General features: G+C 43.5%; 1 protein-coding gene across 1 annotated transcript; it reads right to left on the bottom strand.

Moving 5' to 3' along the window:
- Nucleotides 1-1,506: 1,506 nt before the first annotated feature.
- Nucleotides 1,507-7,702, bottom strand: ZMAT3 (zinc finger matrin-type 3). Its single transcript, XM_074153783.1, has 5 exons — nt 7,433-7,702; nt 5,707-5,826; nt 3,781-3,947; nt 3,569-3,669; nt 1,507-2,015 (listed from the first exon to the last, which is right to left on the bottom strand). Exons 1-5 carry the CDS (start codon nt 7,700-7,702, stop codon nt 1,804-1,806), a joined length of 870 nt encoding a protein of 289 aa, XP_074009884.1. The 3' UTR covers nt 1,507-1,803.
- Nucleotides 7,703-21,555: the final 13,853 nt, after the last annotated feature.

Genomic DNA, 21,555 nt, shown 5'->3' with positions numbered 1-21,555 from the left:
AAAACCATCTGGATTTTTTTTCTTGTTAGTTTACTCGTTTTTCATCTTTTAAGGCAAGAAGAAAGTCCTTTTAAAAAGCAAGAGGTGGGATCAGAATGGAAAAAAAAGAGGGTTGGGGGGAGCTACCTTCAACATTATGCACTAGGTAAAACTTATCCCTGGGAAAATGCTACTGCAACCAACAGAGCTGCATCTAATTCAACTTACTGCCTAAAAAGGAGTGAGGGACAAGCCATGATGCTTCCTTCACCCCCTGGCTGGCCCTGCCACTGAAGTCGAGGAAGCTGTACCAGCGTACAGCTGTAGCAGCGCAGTGGGGAATGGGGGCCAGTGGAGGTTACCTACGTGCTGCACTCACCACCGGAGTCACTGTTTGAGAAACACCGTGAACTAGATTCCAATGCACAGCTCCTGACCCAAACGAGCAGAAAAATAAATGGCAGCCCTACTTCTGCTCTTCATCTTCTTTCTACTTTTGCTAAAGAAAATCAAAACATACACACACCCTTTGGGTTTGTCTACATTTACAAAGCTGCTTAACAAGTTCCATGAGTACTTCTGTGTGGCCAAAAAGCTGTTACTCAAACAATCATCACCCTGACATTTATATCCTATCTAGCTTTGGATTTTTGATGGTCCCTAAAACATTGAAATTCACATCAATGAATGGAATTAAAACTCATTCACAGATGGGAAAAGAAAGAGGGGAAAAAATTAATCATATATTGGTAGCTCTAGTCTAAATAAGCTTTTCACCTCTCCTCTATAACACCCATTGGGATTTGTCCAGGGAATGGCATGGAAGTGGGACACACTGATATCTGTTCCCGAAGGTCCGGGCAGCCCTGCTCTCCCAGAGCAACAGATCTGCAGGCCAGGGACCAAAGCTTGCTCTCTTCTACATCAGTATGCAAAGAAATCACAGCTGACAGCTCCTTCCAACCTATTCTCAACCCTACTCAGTCTAAGGCAGAATGAAAGCAGAGTACATCTCATTTGAGTAGGTTTGCTTTGCAATTCACTTCATTAAGCCACTGAGACCCCCACAGACTCTCTTCAGGGAGATGAGCTACCCTCACAGTGCATTAAGGTGCCCAGCCAACAACACCGAGAATTTTTCATGGTTAACTGGTAGAAGAGAGTATTTCTGAATGGGGCTAATCAGCTGATGTCCGATGTTCAGAATGAAATCTGCATCACAGGGGAAGCGGTAAGAGGCATGACCCTCCAAGGAGGAGAGGCATGCGCAGCCTTTCTACAATGACGTGGAAAGAACTTACTCTGGGCTGTAACAGGGGCCACAAGCAGCAATTTGTGGATGAGTACACCACCTAATTCACACATTCACAGGCCCCTTTCCTGCCCCTCCTTTAAAAGCTGCCCAGAGATTCAGTCTGCTGTCGGGAGGCATTCTGGAGCACTGCTCTGCAGTGTGCAAAGAGGGGAGTGGGCTTTGCACATAGTCCACCTTGTGTGGTAGAACGACAGAAGTTCCCAGCACTTCTTGGGCTTTGCATATTCATGCAGAAGGCTGGGGAGAAGACAAAGTCCTCCCCGCCACTCGATACAATGAAGAGCCTTAGATAATTAGCAAACAAACATCGAAAACACTTCATGTCCTGCACAGCGTTGTCCTGCCAACTATGACAGAAAAAAAATCTAACCATACTGTTAAGTTTGCAGGTGTTACATGTATAGCTCGAGAGCATACTCCTATCGAATGGAGCATAAAGCAGGGCATGTGGCAAACAGCAGGCGAGAGACAAGCTGCTCTAGTTGCAAACTACTACCAAGGGTGGCGCGTCATTGTACATAGCCGAGGTTCTCCATCTCGTTCCTATACCGCTGTTCGGACACCTTGCTTTTATGCTGTTTGCTCTCTAAGTGCTGTCTGAACTCCATCTCCTCGCTGGCCCCAGCGTTGCACATGGAGCAGTAGAACTGGCCACTGGGGGTGACGCACATGGCCAGGTCCCGAGGAATCCTCTGGCGTGAGCGGGGGTTGAAGTAAGGACCTGAGGAGACAACAGAAAAACCTGTTTTACCTATAAGAAAGAAAAGAAAAGCTTGAGGCAGCTCAATGACAAGCTCTAAGCCCCAAAAATGTTTAAAAATATTAGCTTCTTTAACAGATTAGAGTCTGAACCTTATTTCCCCACGATTTCTCAACTGAGATCCAGATTTACAGGGGTGTAGCACACAGGGGAGTGGTACTTGCTGATATTTTCTAAAGCAGTAGAGTGGGCTTAGTGCCCCGGTCTTCATAAGAATCAACAGGGCTTTGAAAATTAGGAGCTAATCATTCAAGTGATGAGTCTTAGGAGAGCCACCAAGCTGGTGAGGGGTCTAGAGAACAAGTCCTATGAGGAGAGGCTGAGGGAACTGGGCATGTTTAGTTTGGAGAAGAGGAGGCTGAGGGGAGACCTCATTGCCCTCTACAACTACCTGAAATGAAGGTGTAGAGAGATGGGTGTTGGCCTCTTCTCCCAAGCGAATAACGACAGGACCAGAGGAAATGGTCTGAAGTTGCGGCAGGGGAGGTTTAGATTAGATATTAGGAAGAATTACTTTACTGAGAGAGTGGTCAGGCACTGGAACAGCCTGCCCAGGGAGGTGGTGGAGTCGCCATCCCTGGAGGTATTTAAGAAACGTGTAAGACATGGCACTTCAGGGCATGCTCTAGTGCCTGAGATCGTTGCTTTGTGTCTGTTTGTGGGTGGTGTGGTGTGTGGTGGTTTGTTTTGGTTTGGTTTTGGTGTTTGGTGTTGCGTTTTTTTGTTGGGTTTTTTTTGTGTTGGTTGGACTCGATGATCTCAAAGGTCCCTTCCAACCAAGAAGATTCTGTGATTCTGTGATTTTTTTTTTTCCTTAACCCTCCGATTCCAGAATTAGAACCGTCTTTTGACTAGAATAAGCTGCCTCAGTTTAAAGTAATCACAAAGTGGTATTTGATAGAACTTTACAAGATTTATCTTTTCCACGTGACAGTGGTTAGAATGACACGATTAAACCAAGCTTCACCAAGAATCAGGGTTTCAGTTAATACGTGCTCATAACACAACTCAAAATGAAAAAGAGAAACATATTCTGGGCTGGACACTATAAAACATACTTTAAATCATAGTAAAGAGGCAAAGTTAGTATCTAATACCTGAGGAAGGACTCTAATCTAGGAACAGATGGTCTTAGAGGGAGGCTAAGATGCTCTCTCATTCTGGTCACGGGAGTGCAAGCACAGGTCGATATGCTAGAGTAGGAGTCAAAGCACCTGGCCGCTTGCCACGAAAATAAAGCAGCAAAATTGTCACCACTTAGAGCAGCCTTAGAGACAGGCAGATGGTAAATTAAGTTACAAACCGAGAAACCGAACTAACAAGCAGGCTGACAAAACAAAGCAACTTTAGCAGCTGGGAAAAAAAACATGCGACATGAAGGATCAGCAGAGCTAGGACCTGCTCCTTTCACAACCTGTCTCTGCTAAAAACAGACTTCAGAAATGGAAGAAAAACAAGCCTGTTTATTCATCATTATTATTCCAACTACAGAACACATGCAAGCTCCCAGTTACCTGTGTTGTTTTGAACTGTATACATATTTCTTCTGTTCTGCATCATCTTATATTCATTCCCTTCTTTCCTTGCCCTTCGTTTGCCTAGTTCCGATGCATCCCTGAAGATGAAACAAATATGAACAGCTGCAATTCAGAGTTTTCTGAGAAAAAGACTGCCAGAGACACTGCCGCATGCTTTCAGCCTGAGCGTGAAGTTGAACAATACCTACGAGAATGAGTTATTCTGTGCTTCTGCAAGACGCAGCCGTTTGGCATGATTTTTCCCTTGGTAGTGAGCCTGTGCCACAGCCGGAGAACTAAACGAGGCATCACAAAGCTTGCAGTAATCATTCTCTGTGGCCAAGATCACTCGGCCACCTGGTTTACTGGATCCCATCTAGCAGCAAAGGGAGAGACAGCATGTGAAATACAAGAAGGTTAAATAGTTGAAATGTTTGAATCACAGGGACTGAGACCAGTATTGTCATCATCAGGCAACAAGAGAGCTGGAACTAGAGCATATGGATTAGGACACTGTCAAGTGCTCCCCAAACCGTTCTTACAAGTACTTAATTTTCCCTGCCTCATCCTCCAGGAAAATCTACAAACTCCTCAAGATCTAGACAAATCCCTGGCCTCGGAGAGGAAAGCAATCTGAACAAACCCCCGGTACCTCTGCAATAGCTACAGAGGCTTGTTTACCTCACAGCAATGATTTAACTCTACTCCTGACTCCCGGGAGCTGATGAACAGTGCCCTTCCCACTGAGGAAGACCCACTGAAAGATGAAGGTGCTCCTCTCTCCTATTTACAGCGTTCCTAATCCCTCCACAGCACCCTGTCTCTACTCAGCTCCCTGACCACGCTAAGAGATCAAAAACACAGTAGCAGAGCTGCCAAGCCTCTGATCCTTACCCTGCAGGTAGGAGGATACCTGGATCAGGACTTCAGGAAAGACCCAGCCTCACAGACACTGCTCCTGCCATACGAAGGATCCCTTGCCTCTCTAGTCAGACCACACACTGATCGGGGCAGCAACCACGTCTCCTCGGTGTGTATCATCCAGAGAAAAGTGCTTTGTAAACAGTGCAGCAGCAGCGATTCATACAGCCATCTCACTGCAGCACTTGCCAAGTCGATTTTCTTTCACATATCCTTTGGTATTGTTCAAGCTTAACAGACACACACACACAATTCTGACTTTCTGCATTACAACATGAATCCTCACATGGCCCCAGAGTAGTGTTTTTATTGCCATGGACCATTTTCTCCATTATAAAATCTATCAGATCCCCTAGCAGGTACAGTACCCACCTCCCATCACCTAGGACTGGACCCCATGCCTTCTTGATTCCATTCTGTGAGATGCAAAGTCAATTTACACGGGACCGAGTCTCCCTCTGCCGGCTCCAACAGCCTGTATAACCGTCTGCCGCTTACAGCAAAAGCTCTTTGCTTTTCTACAGACAACAGAGGCTGATGCTTTGGGAAATGACAGGCACAGCTTCCATCCCAGCTGTGGTTCCCTGCACAGTCACATGCAAGAGCTGTTAAGTCCCATGACAATCAGAAGTGATGAAGAAGAAAGCAAAAATCATCTCTTTTGCTTTTAATGTGCCTGAGACAGAATTAATCTGGATCACGGAGAGACCCATCCATTCACGCTACACACAGGAATGACTGCTGCAAAAGGAGCAACAAAAGAGGAATTAGGTAACAGCCCTGGGCTATGGGTGTAGGAGCACCTAAGCACTTTTTTCCATGTAGGCTTCCCTCATACAATGGAGGGATGATTGTGCACAGCGGGCGCCACACCCTCGCGTCCAAATCCAGCTCCAACAACGCTGTTTTATACCTGCCCTTAAACAACCACCAGCAGCAGCACATCAGACTTAGCTAGGAATCAAAGTATTTGCCATACAGAAATAGAACATTCCAAGTCCAATATTCTGCTGCAAGGGCAGATCAATATCTGCAGCTTCAAAGGAAAGCAAACAGCTCACAACAGGCCATTTCCACCATCCTGTACCATCAACAAGGAAAATTTTTTCCCAACTCCTACAGTAATCCTCAAAGCGTGAGATCTAGTTACTCTTTTTTGGGGGCCAGGGTGACAGGTAAGCAGCATGATGTCAGACACCCTTCCCATGCCTTACCTGAGCTGGAAGGGAGACAACCTGAGGTGGGGCAGGCTCAACCGAATTACTCATTCTGGCAGGTGCCGGACAGCTATTGGCAGCATAGTAATTTCGGAGTTTCTTACTGTGGTTTTTACCCTGAAAAGAGAACCCAGATTAATCAAGGTCCTAATAATAGTATCTTACACTGAAAGAAAAAGAATTCAGAGACCAAAACGAGAAAGTGGCCATGAAGATGGCACCTCAGGTAAAGGAGCTGCCGCTCAGAAAATAACAGCTCTGAACTTGCGAGATGCTGGCATCCCCCCTTTTCTCCAAAATGCTCATCGCCTACCATGATCGGGCCTCATTTTCAATTTATTTTCTCAAATCAATAAGGTTACAATTAGTTCCTCAATCTGGTTCTATTTCACTTAAAAATAGTATTTTGTATTTTTAACATGAAACATTAACTGCTTTGCATAGCTTTTTGATAAGCCTGAAACACACACACACGCACACACACACACTTCTTTCCAGGAGGTTGCAAGCATGAGTTAAAACATGAGATTGAATCTAAAAAACCCTGCTTTGTATTTTATTTTTTCTTGGACAACATATACTATAGTTCTTTTTGGTGTTTTGAGAACCTGATAGAGCTATACAAGAGTATGTGGAAGCGTAAGGCACATGCATAAATGCAAGTTATGTGCTATAAATGCCCTTCTGCCCCCTCAAGGCAGAAATACTGCAGAAATCAGACATTTAAGGACAACAGTAATTCAATCTACCCCTTCACTGGCACGATACCACTTTTTCAGGGCCAACAGCGAATCTGAGATCTGAGTCTTGTGTCCTGAGGATATGGACAACCACCCCTTTGGATTTGCTGGCGGAGAAAGTTACTATCTCAAACTGTCACACAGATATAGCACTAGAAAGAGAGGGTACTAGTAAATAGTGTAACACATGACTGTGAAATATTTGATCTCTCAGCAAAGAAGCATAAGCAAACAGTCCCGAACCCATTTCAGACAAATCAACCAGACCAGCCTGAACAAAATTAATTGGCCCAGCTGATGCTGTCCAAAGCAGATGAGAGAAAGTTTGCATAAATGGCCCCATCAGCAGACCAGTCATGTGCATAACCTCAGGAAGGAGGCAGTGATCAGCATGTGGCAGCAGCTCCCTTTCCCAACTGCACTGCTGGATCCAGCAGAAAATATCTGTCCAGGTCTCACAAAATCACGTCTGTGGAATCAGACGTTCTGTTTTACTGGATGAGGGTACAGGTGGAAAACAGATTGCATAAACCAAAGGAAAATTATGAGCGTCTGTCTTTTCACCCATGCCATCTTGGTACTACTTCTCCGTCCCTGCAAACAAACTTCTCTGTCCCTGCAAACAAAGTTTTCACAGCATGCTCCAGTGGTGACACCTTAAATGAAAGCCCTGCAGCAAGTCTGTACGACCAGCAAATTCAAGCAGGGTGAAGATATGCCTACAGAGCAGCTCTAGCCACAGCTTCCAGCCCATTAGAGGGTGCAGAGGTAGCTTCAGATGAGCTAACTCAAATGCTGCTGCTGCTGGTGTGTAACCACCTCAATGTAGCACTCAAAATCCCCTTGAGAAGCCAAGTTAGTCCTAGTGCATGAGCCCACACTCCACTCTGTGCTGCCACAGCAACGCTACTGGCAGTAGGTACGTCTACAGAAGCTGCAGATGCAGAAGCCCTGAAAGCTGCGCCTCCTGCTCCTCTCCTTACCTGGTAATGAGCCTGGGCTTGCTGTGCTGAATTCAGAGTGACATTGCAAAGCTTACAGCACAGGGGCTTACATAGTTCCTCCAGCATAGGGTCCTGCTCCACCACCTTTGCAAGCTCTTCTTCTTGTGTGTGATGAAAGGATGGCCCCAGTCCGAGAGATTTTGGTGGGGACAGTGGTGAGCTGGCTCTTGGCCTTGTAGCCACTGACATAGGAAGAGATGAAGGCTGCTCAGGATGAGGAAGAAGTCCTGCTTGCTGTAGAAGAATCATTGGCCAGGAAGACTGTGGGCATGCTACTTCTGAAGGATGAGGAGTCTTCTTCAGATCTAGACCAGAGAGACACAAATGCTGAAATAAGCAGTGCTAACAGGAACACTGACGAGCCAGGGGACACTTCTGTACCTTCACTGCCTCTACTTTATGCCTTTTCATAATGCCAAGCAGGATAAAGTCAGTTTATATCACTCCAAACAAATACTACAGTAAGCAGAAGAGTGGGAATCAACCTGAGCACACCTTGTTGTACGCAGTCAGCTCCCAAGGGCTCTCCTCCATGGTCTTGCTGAATGACCTTGACTTATTTCTCCTGTCTCCTGTGCTAACTACAACTGATGCACCATTTAAAGGCGTATCTTCTTCTTCTGCAAAATGAAGAGCTTATCCCATATTAACCTTTATTCAATTATTTCTCGGTTAAGTCCAGTTCTTAAAAGTAACCCTACATTTCCAACAAGGGGTTCCGAGAGGCTTATTTAATTAAAGTTTATATATCACATCTAAAGCCCAGATGAACATTGCTGGAATAATGCAGAGCACTGGTATTATGAATCAAGGCACAGCTACTTTTGTTAATGTCGTATTAACTTCTTATCATAACAAATCCTGTTCACGGTTACACGGTTACACCAGGACAGAGAGAAGCACTATCTTGGCCTTTGCAGATCACTTCCAGCCAGGGCCGCGTTGGTAGCCACCACGTTTATGCTCTGGGCTTTGCTCACTTGTTTAAGCAAAGTGAGCCACATCTACATTTTAAAATAACACTTCTGGAAAATTAGGGAAAAGTAAATTAAATGCCACCTTTGCTCCTGAGTGGCTTTTGAAAATAGAATTTGACTTCAAAGGCATTTAGGAACCTGGAGGAGCAGATAGCATTTATCTGGGATAACTTCTGGGATTTTCAATCTGCTAAAATTAGCAGGAGATAAATACCTTGCTACATTCAAGCTCTGGAAAATCCCAGTTGATGCCTGCATTTTTAGGTACTGTATTACCTCTGAAAGCCTGGCTCCAGAGATGTCTATGTTCTCTTAGGAAAAATAAAAAATAATTTAAAAAAGAAGAAAAACAGGAAAATCAGTGGGACTAAAGCACTCAGGTGACACAAGCATTTCTGAAATGTTTACCTCTAAAAACAGATTTCCAAATAATACAAGACTGAAGACAATTTAGTTACTACTAGTAACTAAAGGTAAGGAAAAAAAGAAATTTCTTTTTTAAAAAAAGAGCATGTGGATAAGCTTTTAAGACAGTAATAGAGCTGCCAGGAGATTTTATGTTTTTAAATAGCCCTCCACCATCAGGGCTCTGAGAAATTCCAGTAAAACTAAACCTAACATGATGTGACCGTAAAAATCAAAACCACCGTCATGAAAACTAACTGAACCAAGATGAAATGGAATCCACAACAAAGGAGGAAGCCGGGACACAGGAATGGCGCGGTGCGAGTCATCCATCAGCAGTGTAAATGCTGTGGTGTTACCTAACTTCTCTCCAACAGTCAGCATTCGCTTTCCCGGTTAAGTGGAACTACGGACAAAGATTTTGCTATCTTTAATTTCTTCGGCTAGTACTCTGTAGACAGTCTAATTGATTTCAGTGGGGCTACTAACAAAACAAGTTCATATTCATGATGGTTAAATACATTATAATGCAGGCCTATCAAGGCAGTTTAGATGAACTATGTGAGCAGGTAAGCATGCCATCCAATTTCAGAGTTTTATTTCACCACCATAATGGGCCTTTTACCTTAAAATGGGAGTAAATTACAGCTGAATTCTTCACAGAGCAATAGAAAGAGATCTACAGTAAATGGCAGTTGGGATCCATCTGCTTAATTTTGCATGAGTGTTTGTTGCATCAAGTCTTCCATACGCAACTGTCACGGATGGGATTTCTCATATACAAGAGAGGACACAGTGCTTACAGGACCTGCACCCCCAGGGGAAAAGGATAACGTAATATTCTTAGAAAATCTTTAACTATGAGGCTATTTACTGTTCCTTAAAGCAAATGGTAGGCTGAAGATAAAATTAAGGCTGCATGAGCACTTTTAAAATTAGAACTTCCTGGCCTGGCATATGCAACTGATTTTCTTCTAATGGTCATCCTTTCATCATTGAAATTGCTCAAATTACGTTGATTTCTTTCTTACAGATATTATTTAAAAGGAAAAAAGCATCACCACTCCAATTCAGCTTATTTACATGTCCCTTTAGCCCTCCACTGCTGGTTGCTACAGAGACCCTGTCCAGGAGAAGGTAACAGGACATCTTTGACTCCTCCTTTACCTTCACATGACAAGCTGCAAAATCTTTACACTACAAAACAGCAAAGGAATGAGGAACCTCTGTGACCAGGACCCATAACGGTACAGCCTGAGGCAGGGCAAGGACCTACAGCTCTCCAGGGTGAGCTGAGGAGATATTCTGCTTCAAGACAGTATCTCCCAGATCTCAGCCGTGCCTCCTATCAGCAATGATGTACTTCCACTTGGTGCCCGTTGTCCTCAAGTGGGTGTAAGGGAGGGAGACTGGCACACAGCCTTCTTCACTGTTTCCAGACTGGGACATCTCAAGGGCAGCACTGAAGGAGGAGACCCAGCCTCCATGCCCTAAGTACCAAAGCCTGGTAGGACCCAGGCACTGCTGGCGGCACAGATCACAAAATCATAGAATGGTCTGGGTTGGAAGGGACCTTAAAGACCATCCAGTTCCAACCCCCCTGCCCTGGGCAGGGACACCTCCCACCAGACCAGGTTGCTCAAAGCCCCATCCAGCCTGGCCTTGAACCCCTCCAGGGATGGGGCAGCCACAGCTTCCCTGGGCAACCTGGGCTAGTGTCTCACCACCCTCATAGTAAAGAATTTCTTTCTAGTATCTAATCTAAATCTCCCCTCTTTCAATTTAAAACCATTACGCCTCGTCCTATCACTACACTCCTCATAAAGAGTCCCAAATCACAACCAGACATCTACATGCCATGTGTCCCCACCAGAATCAGTTTTTAAATGCAGTTGAGGCAACTAATAACAGTGATAGAAATCTATACAAATGATGAACAAGTTGTGGGTTTGGTGGGTTTTTTTCAAGACAGGAGGCATTTCTTTTCCAGTCCGCTTGTAACTCAAAACAGTGACACCACTTAACCTAACTTTGCCAGAAACTTTACCCTTGGCTATAGACTATGCCCACAGAAATTCACTCTGAAAGGCCGGGTCATTTTATAACACTGCAGGGATCGAAGCCAGCACACCAAATCAGTATAATTTTATAACGCAAGGATTGAAGACAAACACACATCGTACACAATTCCACCTTACGGCACAAGGCCCACTAACCCTCGGCTGATGAGGATGCATATTTAGTCACCCAGAAAAAGCAGGCATTTATCATCTCTTATGTCAAGGGGGTATCAGAAACCACGCTGTAAATCCTGACATTCTAACAGACATTTCTGCAAAGTCTTGAAGATGGAGTCTAAGGGAAAAAAAAAAATAAAATCAAAAGCCCTGGTATCTATTACCTTGGAATAACTGCAGCCTGAGCAAGAATTCCATGGAATTGGCAAAGCAGAAATACATCCGGCACCAAGGAGAGGCAGACACCGCCATCCCCACCACCCACACAGCTTAAGCAACCCCTGAACAGGGCAAAAACCCGGCGAATCCCACGGTAAAACCGTACCCACCGACAAAGCCGCCCCCCCCACCCCGAGCCGGTGCCGCCACCCACCGAGGCCCGCACCCCCCCCAGCCCCTCCGCACCTACCGCACACGGCCCCGGCCCCCCCTCCTTAGGCTGCTTCTCTTTCTCACGATTCCGCCCGCTTCCCGAGGCGGCGGGAGGGCCGGGGCCGGCGGGCACGGCCGGTACCGGGACCAGCTGCAGGAAGTGACCGCAACGCGGCGGGGCGGGGACTGCGGCGGCGGCTGCGCGCCCGGGCCGGGACGCGACGGGACGAGACGCGACGGGACGGGACGGGACAGGACAGCCCGGCCTGCCCCGGCCCGGCCCGGCCCGTCGCGGCCCAGCCCGGCGGGTGTCACAAAAGTCCAAAAAAAACCCATCAAGGAGCGGGCGTGGAGGCCCGTTAATGAGTTTACGACCGTAAACAGGGCAGCGGCAGCGCTTGTCGGGCCCGTCCCGCCCCGAACCGCCGCACGGGCCCGTTATTCCTCTCAAAAACCGCGTTTTCCAGTCAGGCCGCGGTGCCGTGGGTACCGGCGGCTCCGCTAGGGGGCGGTAGGGCGCCGGGGGCGAGAGGCGGGAAGCGAGCGGCGCGATGACGTCACGCCGTTCCGCTTCCGGCGGGCGGGCGGGCGCCATCCCCATCCGGGGTCAGGGCCCCCGCTCCCTTCCTGTTATTGCCCGTGAGGGAGGCGGCTCTGCGGGGGCGCCGCTTCCGCCAGCGCCCCGGGGGGGACCGGGACGGTCACCCGCACGGTCACCCGCCGAGGGGTGCGGTGGCGACGGCTGCTGCTGAAGGGGTTTGCGAGTGCTGCGGGGCGCTGCCCGGCCCAGCCCGGCCCGTCGGGGCGGTGGCTGCGGGCCCGGCTCAGAGGCCGCGCCTGTGAGGTGAGTGAGGCGGGGGTCGGTCCGGCTCTCCTGAGGCCGGGCAGCGCTCTCTGTGGCGTTCCGGTACTCTGGTCGGGCGTTGGCGGAGGGGAGCGCCGCTTGCTGTGGGCTGCCGGGTGTCTGGCTCGTTCCCGGTAGCCGGAGGGGAAAGCACCACCTTCGGGTGGCTGGGGGGAGGTCGGAGCGCGGCTGCTTCCCTCGACTGAGAGAGCTCCGGGGCGTTCCTCCGCCGAATCCTGCTCTGTGGGTTTCCCCTCGCAGGGATGCGACCCGGGAGAGGAAAAACCGCGGTGGTTTGTCGCTCTTGAGTGGGGCTCACCCCGACATATAGCTGTTCTCTAGAACTATGTTCCAGTAGCTTTTGTGATGGGGTGTATGTGGGCTCATGGTTGGGCTAGCTGGTGACACTGGGAGCAGAGCCTCCTCCGACTGGGTGTGTGCGTGGATCGGTGGCATACCATCTCCTGTTCCCGGCTGCAGTCAACTTACAGTAGCAGCATCACATCTACACTGCATGTAAAGACTCCTTTCTTACTTCATACTATCCAGAGACTTGATTTTATTGGGGATAAATATGAAACTGCTGTTTCTTACCGGTGCTTCTGTATTTTCTAGTAGACAGAACGTTAACAAAAGTCTCACCAAACTAATACAAACTACGTGTTTGTTTTTCTTTGGGGGTTTTGTTGCTGTTTTCAGCATGCCTTAAGTTAGTAAGGTATCAGACCTGTTACTTCAGCTGCTGTTACTGGTATGTCTCTGTAAACTCTTTTCCACTGTAACTCTTCTTGTTGACTTTAAAAATCTGATTGAACAGAGGTTGCTTTATTAACAGTGCCTATTCAGAGCAAGGAAAGCGTGTGTTTAAAAGTAGATAGTATGGGCTATAACGCGTTGCTTGAGTTAATTCTGCAGTTAGGATCAAACTTTTCAAGGAGCGGTGAACTGGATTCTGAATCTGGATTTGTAGTACTTAATAGAAGAAATCCTGGCTCTGTTCTGTTAGTTATTTGTACCCTCACATCCCTGCCTTGAGCTCTAGCAGGCTTTCAAATTCATCACACTGATAAAGTTAGAAACTTTCCTATCATGACCTGAATCATTCTCCTACCTCACAATTAATTTATAGAGATGTTCTCATACTTGTTGCTTCAGCTGCTTCCATGGTGCACTGCTCTAATGCAGTGGAATAATCAAAGTCCACCTCTTGTTGTGTATAAAGATTGTTAGTTCCTAGGAATATTCCAGTACTCAGGATGATGGGATTTAATGGTTTGTCTGCTGTGGGGAACTGACTAGACAAGCTGTTCTGAAATAAAAACCCCATGTGAACTTAAAGTTTCACAATAAATAACTTTATTCTCAAACAATAACATTAACCACTCTGGAAAAAGTTTGCCATTTGGAAACATATTTTAGCCAATGTCATCACGTAGACAAACCACACGTCAACCAAACTCACAGTGTTTGCGAAGGAATTTATGAAACCACACAATTCCTTATGTAATCTGTGAAATACTCTACGTTTTTAATTAAGATAATAAATACGACAACTTCAGAGCTGCAGTTGGGAGTTTGACTGCAGCAGATACCCCACATTTCATAGGTGTTAATTTGTTGTCAATCTTAGCAACCTGGAGACAGTGTTTCGTGGTTGGCTGTTTTTTTTCTTCAAAGCACACTAAGCCCAGCCTACAAATCCATGCCAAGATGTTACATTGTTCGCCGTTTCAAATTATCCTACTGTGTTGATGGCAAATTTGTTTCGCTTCTTGTTGCAGTTTACTTGCCCGAATAATGAAACTGAATGTTTTTTTTTTTCCTGGAGTATTCTTTGGAAAAGGTGATGGAGCTGAGCTGTTTACAAAGCAATTGTGCTTTATTGGAAGTCATAAAGTAGTTCAATACTTGGTTAACTGTTTCTCTGATGATCAGGCTATTCCTGCTTTCTGGAAGCAAATTGGGGATACTTCTTCCTGGATAACCCACTTTTAGAAAGTTGCTGGAAGCTTTAGAATTGGAATTTATACAACAAGTAAAGCAAAGTCCATCTTCAAGTAGAACATGTATTATGAGACATGTACTTAAAATCTGGATGGAGATCAGTGTCCTAAAATCTGAAGCTGAGTCCAGAGTAATGGACAGGTTCAACTCCATTACAGACATAGAGTTTGGGGGATTTGTTGCAAAAATATATAGGCTGATTCCTTAAAGTTACAACAGGAGATTGGAATCCTAGTGCATTCCAAGTCCTACGGAACAACTAAGTCTAGTCCCAACAGATTTTGTGTACATACATCACAACACAGATGCTTTCATGTCTCGAGTCTCTAGGGAACACTATATGTTTTGTCTGCTTTGTTTCTTAATGATTTGTAATCTTTTAAAACTTGGCTGTTTTGCTGCTTTGCTTGTGGGTTCAAGAAAAGACAAGAAGCCCTAAACCTTTGATCTACATGCTACAAATGTTCTAGGAAAAAAAGAAAAGAAAAGGCATTATCGTGTAAAGAATGGATTTCCTGATCACAGTTGTTCCTCAGCATGCTTTTTAATGGCTTGGTCAGGTTTAATACAATTTTGTAAAACCTTGATGATACCATAGTTTTAACTCGGAAAGAATTTAAAGTTATCTATAACTGGCTAGACAACAAGCCTAAGGCTGATGTTCAGTCTGCAAAAACTGCTCTCTTAAAAATGTTTTACGTAAAAAGTCAATTCATCGTGTAGGTTTCTAGACTGCTGGTGCAGATTCTTCTAGGTACCAGGAATACTCAGATACCTGAACACCTTGCAAGTATCAATCTCTTCCAAATAGAAAATTGTTGCTGTTCTTGCCTGTTTTGGGAGAAAGGAAATGGTGGTGATGATACATGAATTCCAAATGATGCAAGAAATAGTGGCATCCCGTAAATGGGTATTGTATGTAGGTTTGCTTGGCCTAGTTGAGTACGTTAATCAAAGTTAACAAAGGTTGTAGTTAATAAAACACCTGAAAAATGTTGTATTTGGGTGAAACTGATTTTTATGGTTTATAACTGGTGTGGGAATAATACTGCAAAAATTAGTCTTTCCAGTTTAGTCTTAAGACAAAACTCAGTTTCATAGTGGTATTTTATTACTTTTTTGTAATTACTGAAAAATGTGTGAAATCTAATAAATCTGAGTTGAGGAAAAATGTGCCGTATGTGCCTGTTTTGTGTGCGTGATTGAGTTTGAGAGGGAGCACTAGGGAAAGAATAAGAGTTTGTACTTGGCTAACTGAAGAAACAGACTCGTGGCTTGTAGTGGAAGCAAAGGTAGGGTTTGTTGTGATTTTTGCAGCTTTTTATGCCTTGCATTCCATGCTCGTAGGAGTTTTGTCTCATCCATTGTAAAAGCCAGACATCCAGTTGCTCCAAGTGATGATGCCTGTCTGAAATTGTAGCTATGGCTAGAAGGGGCCACAAAAATATTTACGCTAAAACTGGATGGGAATTTTCTTTTGCCCTTTAAGTTGAATGTGTCATGGCAAGGAATCCTGCTACAAGTTTCTCTTTGTAGTATCACAATCCAAATGTGAGCAGTGGAGAGAGAAAATAGATTAGTGTCCAAATAAGTATTAAGAAAAACAAAACATACGCAAAGTGTTTTGAGTACAGGGTTGGTCCAGAATAACCTCCAGAGTTTCCTTCCAGCTGAATTTATTCGATAAATCTCTTTCTGAATGGTTAATGTGGTGTTAAATGAACCAGAAATAATGCTCTGAGGTATTAACTGGTTTAGTTTTTTTTCCCCCTGCGGTGCTGCTATAGGATTAACTTTAAAAATAAAACAAAATAATAATAAAAAAAAAACCCAAGGCCAACTGGGAGGAAGAGGGAATTAAACTATTTTTTTAAAAAAAAGGCATTTTTATAAATCTTATAAGTTAACTTGTGGTCAAACAGAAGTGCAACAGACTGGGTACAGTCTATGTAACCCTGGATCTGTCTTCTCAGTCTACGCAGTACTTAATGGTTTTGTGGTAACTATGTTTTATTTTATATAGCATGTATTTACACTTTAATTCTAGGAAAGTATTTTTCTAGTTAATTGTGGTACAGATTTTGTGAAAGGCAGTTGAAGAACGTTGTGTATTTCAAAGAAGAAATGTGAGGGGCAGTGGACACCATCGCCGCTTCTCTATTAAGAGCGTTCCTTTCTTACAGCTGGTCAAGCGGGCAATAAAAGCACTTAGCAGGCATAAATGACCAAGTACACTTGCTGGGAGTATTTATAGTCTGGCTTTGAAAAACTGTGCTCAAATACCTGAACTCTAAAAATGTAAAAATGAAATTTGAAGAAAGCAGCTTACCTCTGTGAAATTGGAGGGGAGAAAATGATGTAAAGTGACGCTTTTGCCTCTCTGGCGTGTTGCGAACTTGCACCGATAGGCGTAAATGACTGCTACTGCAGTCAAGTTTAAGCACAGTTGGGTCAAACAGAACTTAAGGTTCAGTGATCTCTTGTTTCATGCCCCATTGCTTTTTACCAGTAGGAGGTTAGTTATACCTCAAAGAGATTGGGTTTGGTTTTTTTTTTTTTTTGTCTACCCACTAGCACGTTTCCTGAAATTAGCATATATTCCTGGTTTTTATGTAGGAAAACTTTGACAGTTTTGCTTACGGCTTCCAATTAAAGAAATGGTTGCAAATGTAGCTTTTGAGGATTGTGACCCACAAAGTGTATTTGTCAAATAGAGGAGACTTACTGAATTGCCTGAGACTTACTGTAAAGTTCCCTGGAATTTTGAGACAGCTGAGTCACATTATTGGCTGTACATTATGACCCTCTTCTAAGGCAAAGAAATGTAGAGAAACATCCCTCGGGTGTTTTCTTTCGAAGTCCAAACAGAAAAGAAAGAAAACTGGAAGGTTGCCTCCTAGATTGTACTACATGTCAAAAAATCTTATCTGTCATTAAGACTTAACTGGTTTTGTTATTTCCATACTAATTAGTTAGTCCTTTGCCAATAGTAATGTGGCAGTTAATGGTGATGAATAACTCTTGCCCAGTGTGTTCCAAGTCTGTTCCTGACTTTTAACTCTTGCTGTTAACTTGGGTTTTGGGTCATGATCATGGTCCAGAAGCATGGATTTTCTGCTGAGATTGAATTTGTTGTCTTGGAAAAGTGTCTTGACACACAGCCGATAGTTTCTTGCAGAGGACGCTAAATCTGCGAGCACAAAACTACTCCTTGTTGCAACCTTATTCCTTCTATTAGCTGTTAGCAGTCAAGAAAGAAACAAGTTCCTGAACATCCTCAAAATGCAAGAAGCCTTGAATGTTACTGAAAAGAAAATGTTCAAGATTCAGCATTTCATCTGAGACTAATCAGCCATAAGTAGAAATACCTGCCTGTTCTGTGGTCTGAATCTAATAAGACAAAATTTTCTATACCTTGGGATTTTGACATCTGACTTACTAGAAAAGTGAGGAGACTGATCTCTGCAAAGATGTTGGCAAACTAAACACTTGAAAATACAAGTGCAAAAAAAGTAAGAATGAGCAGAGAGTAAAGACTGGTTTGCTGAGAAAGCTGTTTCTTTCTCAAACTCTACAAATACGCTTTGTGTGATGTGGTGTGTTATTATCCGACTTTGGTTAAGTTACTTTTCATGAAGGCTGGAAAACACTAACTTGACTCTTGACTACAGGCATAATTTAGAAGATTAAAGTTAATAGTGCTAATGTGAGGAGAAGTTTCTAGATAGAGCTAGCTCCCTTTGGGGAAAAAGGAAGTAAAAACTTCCATTCCAAATAATACTCTAAAATATGCTTGTTGTGGTCATTAAGCTGCTTAGATTATAAAACATACCACTTATTCTTCATTTTTGTATTTATGTTCCCAGCTCTTAACAAAATAATCAGCAAATGTTGTGGCTGGATTATAAAAGTAGAAGTGATACTAATAAAACTGAAAAATGTTCTTCTGCTGCCTTCTGAAAAGTTTATGTGGATGTTGAATAACCAGTTCCACTTACCAGTTTATCAAGGCAGTCTCCACTGGTGGGAGAAAAGAAATTAATATATTGTATATTATCTTCTTGCAATTTCATGCTGTCACCTCTGAAATCTCCTTCACTTTTGATGTTAAGTACTGTAGAAGAGCACTTGTCCCTAGAAAACCTCTAGAGTCTGAGTGGAAAAGCTAATTTTTAGGTGACATCCAGACATCTTGAATAGTCTTGATTGTGGTGTGTAATTGAGGAGGTGCCTAAATAGGGTGCCTGTGAGTGCCATGTTTGTTACAAAGATTGATTTATAGTAAGTTATGTTTGTGTTCTGGTGTAAAATAGTAATCTGTGAAATTGAAATGTTGTCATTGCAGACAATGATAACCAGTTGTGTGAATTCTTTTATAAGTGGTCTCTAGCTAAAAGAAAGCACTTCAAGTTGATTTTAACATTTTAATTGAGAAGGTGGGTTTTTTTCACGTTTAACTGTTTACCAAGGTTGTGGTTAGTAAAATTCTAATAATCTGTTTTCCTCTTCAACTTGCTCTGAAATGGAGGATAAAGCACTGATGTCGTTATCGCTGCTCAGCAGCACTCCCTTGATCTTGGATACCTCCAGCCTGGAATGTTTTGACATGCAGGGGAAGATGGCATAACTACCACCAAGAGATAAAGGATGAAAACGGAAGCGAATGAGCAGAGAAACAGCAGAGCTGATACATGAAGAAAAGGCAGCAAAACCTATTCCTGACTGTGGAAACCCTTTTTTAAATGTGTTGTCAAATTACTTCGCAATCAAGGTCTTTAGCTCTTATTTCATCATCTCTTTTCCAAGCCTTTCATTGTACACCGGCAGATAGGATGGTATCGTGAGCAACTGCAAGGTGACAGAAGTGTAACCATTATTATAGCTTCTGATCTCTTGCTGTCCTGCTAGGTGAGCAAGTTATTTGTTTAAACAACAAAAAAGGTTGATTTGCAGTATAGTTACCCTTCCCTAATTGATGTTTTTTTAATGGCTTGAAATTAAATCCAAAACACATAAGCTTTTTGTGGTCTTCTGTTCTATCCCAGGGTTAAACTTCACCAGGCTGAAAACTGCTTTCAGTCTTTTTTAAATATACACACCTACAAAAACATTAACGGAATGTTTTCAGAGAACTATGTATTAAAAATACTTCCTTCTTTGTGTGGATATGTGAAGTTCTCTTAATAGCGGTGACCAACTACTACCAGTATCTTCTTGGCTTTTTTAAATAAAGTTCATTCTTTTTACTGTAACCCTCGTACAGAGCTCTGATTGTAGTAGTAGGCAGCATGTGCCTTCGTCCCAAAGCGTTTAATCTGGATATGGAACTGATTTTTCCAAGCTGGGAAGTTGAGAAATCTTTAAATTCTTGTGGAGATATTGCTGGTGTTCACTGTTTAAATACCTATGAGCTTATGTCACTTCTTTGGAAAGTTCATGTTAATTGCAAACATTATCTATTTAGGCAAATATTAGACATTTCTTTCAGATGTAGCAAATGCCAATCTTGGTACCCTGACCTCGTTAGAGAAACAATTTGGGTAATAGCTTGAAATGCAGGAAAAAGGGGTACACTGACAACAAATTGAATGTCTCAGTAGCCCCACGCTTGAAATCGTGCTTTCGTGTTTGGACACACAACGGGTTTGCAAAGCAGATGCTTTTAACAGATAAACACAGAAATGATAAACATTTGATTAAACACGCTGAAGAACCATGTGTCACAGTTTACCGTAGCTGGTTTTATACTTCAGGCTGGAGCACGCAGGACCTAATGACACACATAGTCCCAATGAATCATGTTTGTTTGCACTTCTTAAACACAAATGCAAATACGTTAGTGTCTCGAGTCATGACTCTTGCTTTGGCATTTGACCTGTAAATGCAGAGGAAAGTCCTGTTCAACCAGAGTCAACAGCTAGGACTAGAATAAACCTATGCTCCTGAAGGTTTTGGAAGAGCTTTGGTTTCTTTGTAACTTCTATAAAACAGTCAAATATGCTTACAAACTCAGTGATTCAGTATTGCTTCACAGAGAATGCTTGCTTGTCTGATGCACTTGGGTGCAATCCACCGAAGTGATCTGTGACGTCTGGGGAGATGAAGCCCGATGGGAGCATGTCGTGGTGCTAGATGCTTTGCAGCCGAATAGTATCGCACTGTGCCATGCACAGACTCGGTGGGTGGGGTAAGCAGGATGGTCTGGGGCTGCTGTGGTAGTAAATAAAGGTTTGTTGATAATCTTTTATGGAAAACTGATGGTGCTTATCTTTCAGCAGGGTTGTTATCTACTGATGAATAAATATTTAGTTAATCACCATTGACTCTGCATCACAAACAAGTCTGCTAGGGAGTAGTGCTTCATTATTTCTAACTGACTCTTAAAAAGCCATCATATTTCCCTGTTGCGATTATAGCTTGTGTAGAAGTAGGAAACTACAGGGCAGGGTTTGCAAAGCACTGGATTTAGTTTCCTGCTGTCTTGTTCCATGTTTCTTAGTATAGGACAATTTGCTAAGGACTGTATGAATTTCAGCTGTTTACAGGGCGAGGCTATTTAGCTGCAGAATTGACATTTTTCATTAGGGTGGCCATGCCTTTGTGTTAGCTCTGCCACAAACTTCCTTCTCTCAACAAATGGCTTTAAAAAGGGGGTTAAGAAATACTTCAATGGAGAATGTCTTGTTTTGTTTTTTCAGTTGAGGAGCTTAAACAAAGAAAACAAAACTACTTCCATGGCTTTTGCTGAGGCATCTGGTTCTTTACAAATGCTCTATCAAAAGTGAAGTTGCATCCTGTCCCGTTTGCCAGTAAACATAATGATTTTTGCTAACAGAATTCACTGCATCCATGCAGAGTAAACCCATACTTCTCTAAACGCTGTTTACAGAAGGCAGTTAAGATAGAATAAATGGAAAACTCATTTATATTTGGACTACGGAACAGAAACTTTTGTCTTCCAGTTCACTGTTCTATTAAAAATCTGCAAAGTTGCAAAAATATTGCTATCCACTGCCACTCTAAAACTTTCTTTTTTTTTTTTTTTTTTACACATTTGTTGCTTTTAGGGACTGGAGTAATTTAGTGCAGAAGAAACCCTTTTATCTCAATTTAAAGTTGCTGTCAGACTCCATCCTAAGAAATGTTATGTGGGAAGTATGCAATATGCTGGAAGTCACTCAGAGTTTGATGTCTTTTTCAGCTGCTGCTTAGGAAAGGAAGGGCTCACAGGGTGGATCTTTTGAGTAAAGGGGGATGTAAATT

Source organism: Numenius arquata, chromosome 9 (assembly GCF_964106895.1).
Source record: "Numenius arquata chromosome 9, bNumArq3.hap1.1, whole genome shotgun sequence".
NCBI classification, from domain to species: Eukaryota; Metazoa; Chordata; class Aves; order Charadriiformes; family Scolopacidae; genus Numenius; species Numenius arquata.
The sequence above is the reverse complement of the archived record's forward strand: the minus strand, read 5'-3'. Positions and strand labels throughout refer to the sequence as shown.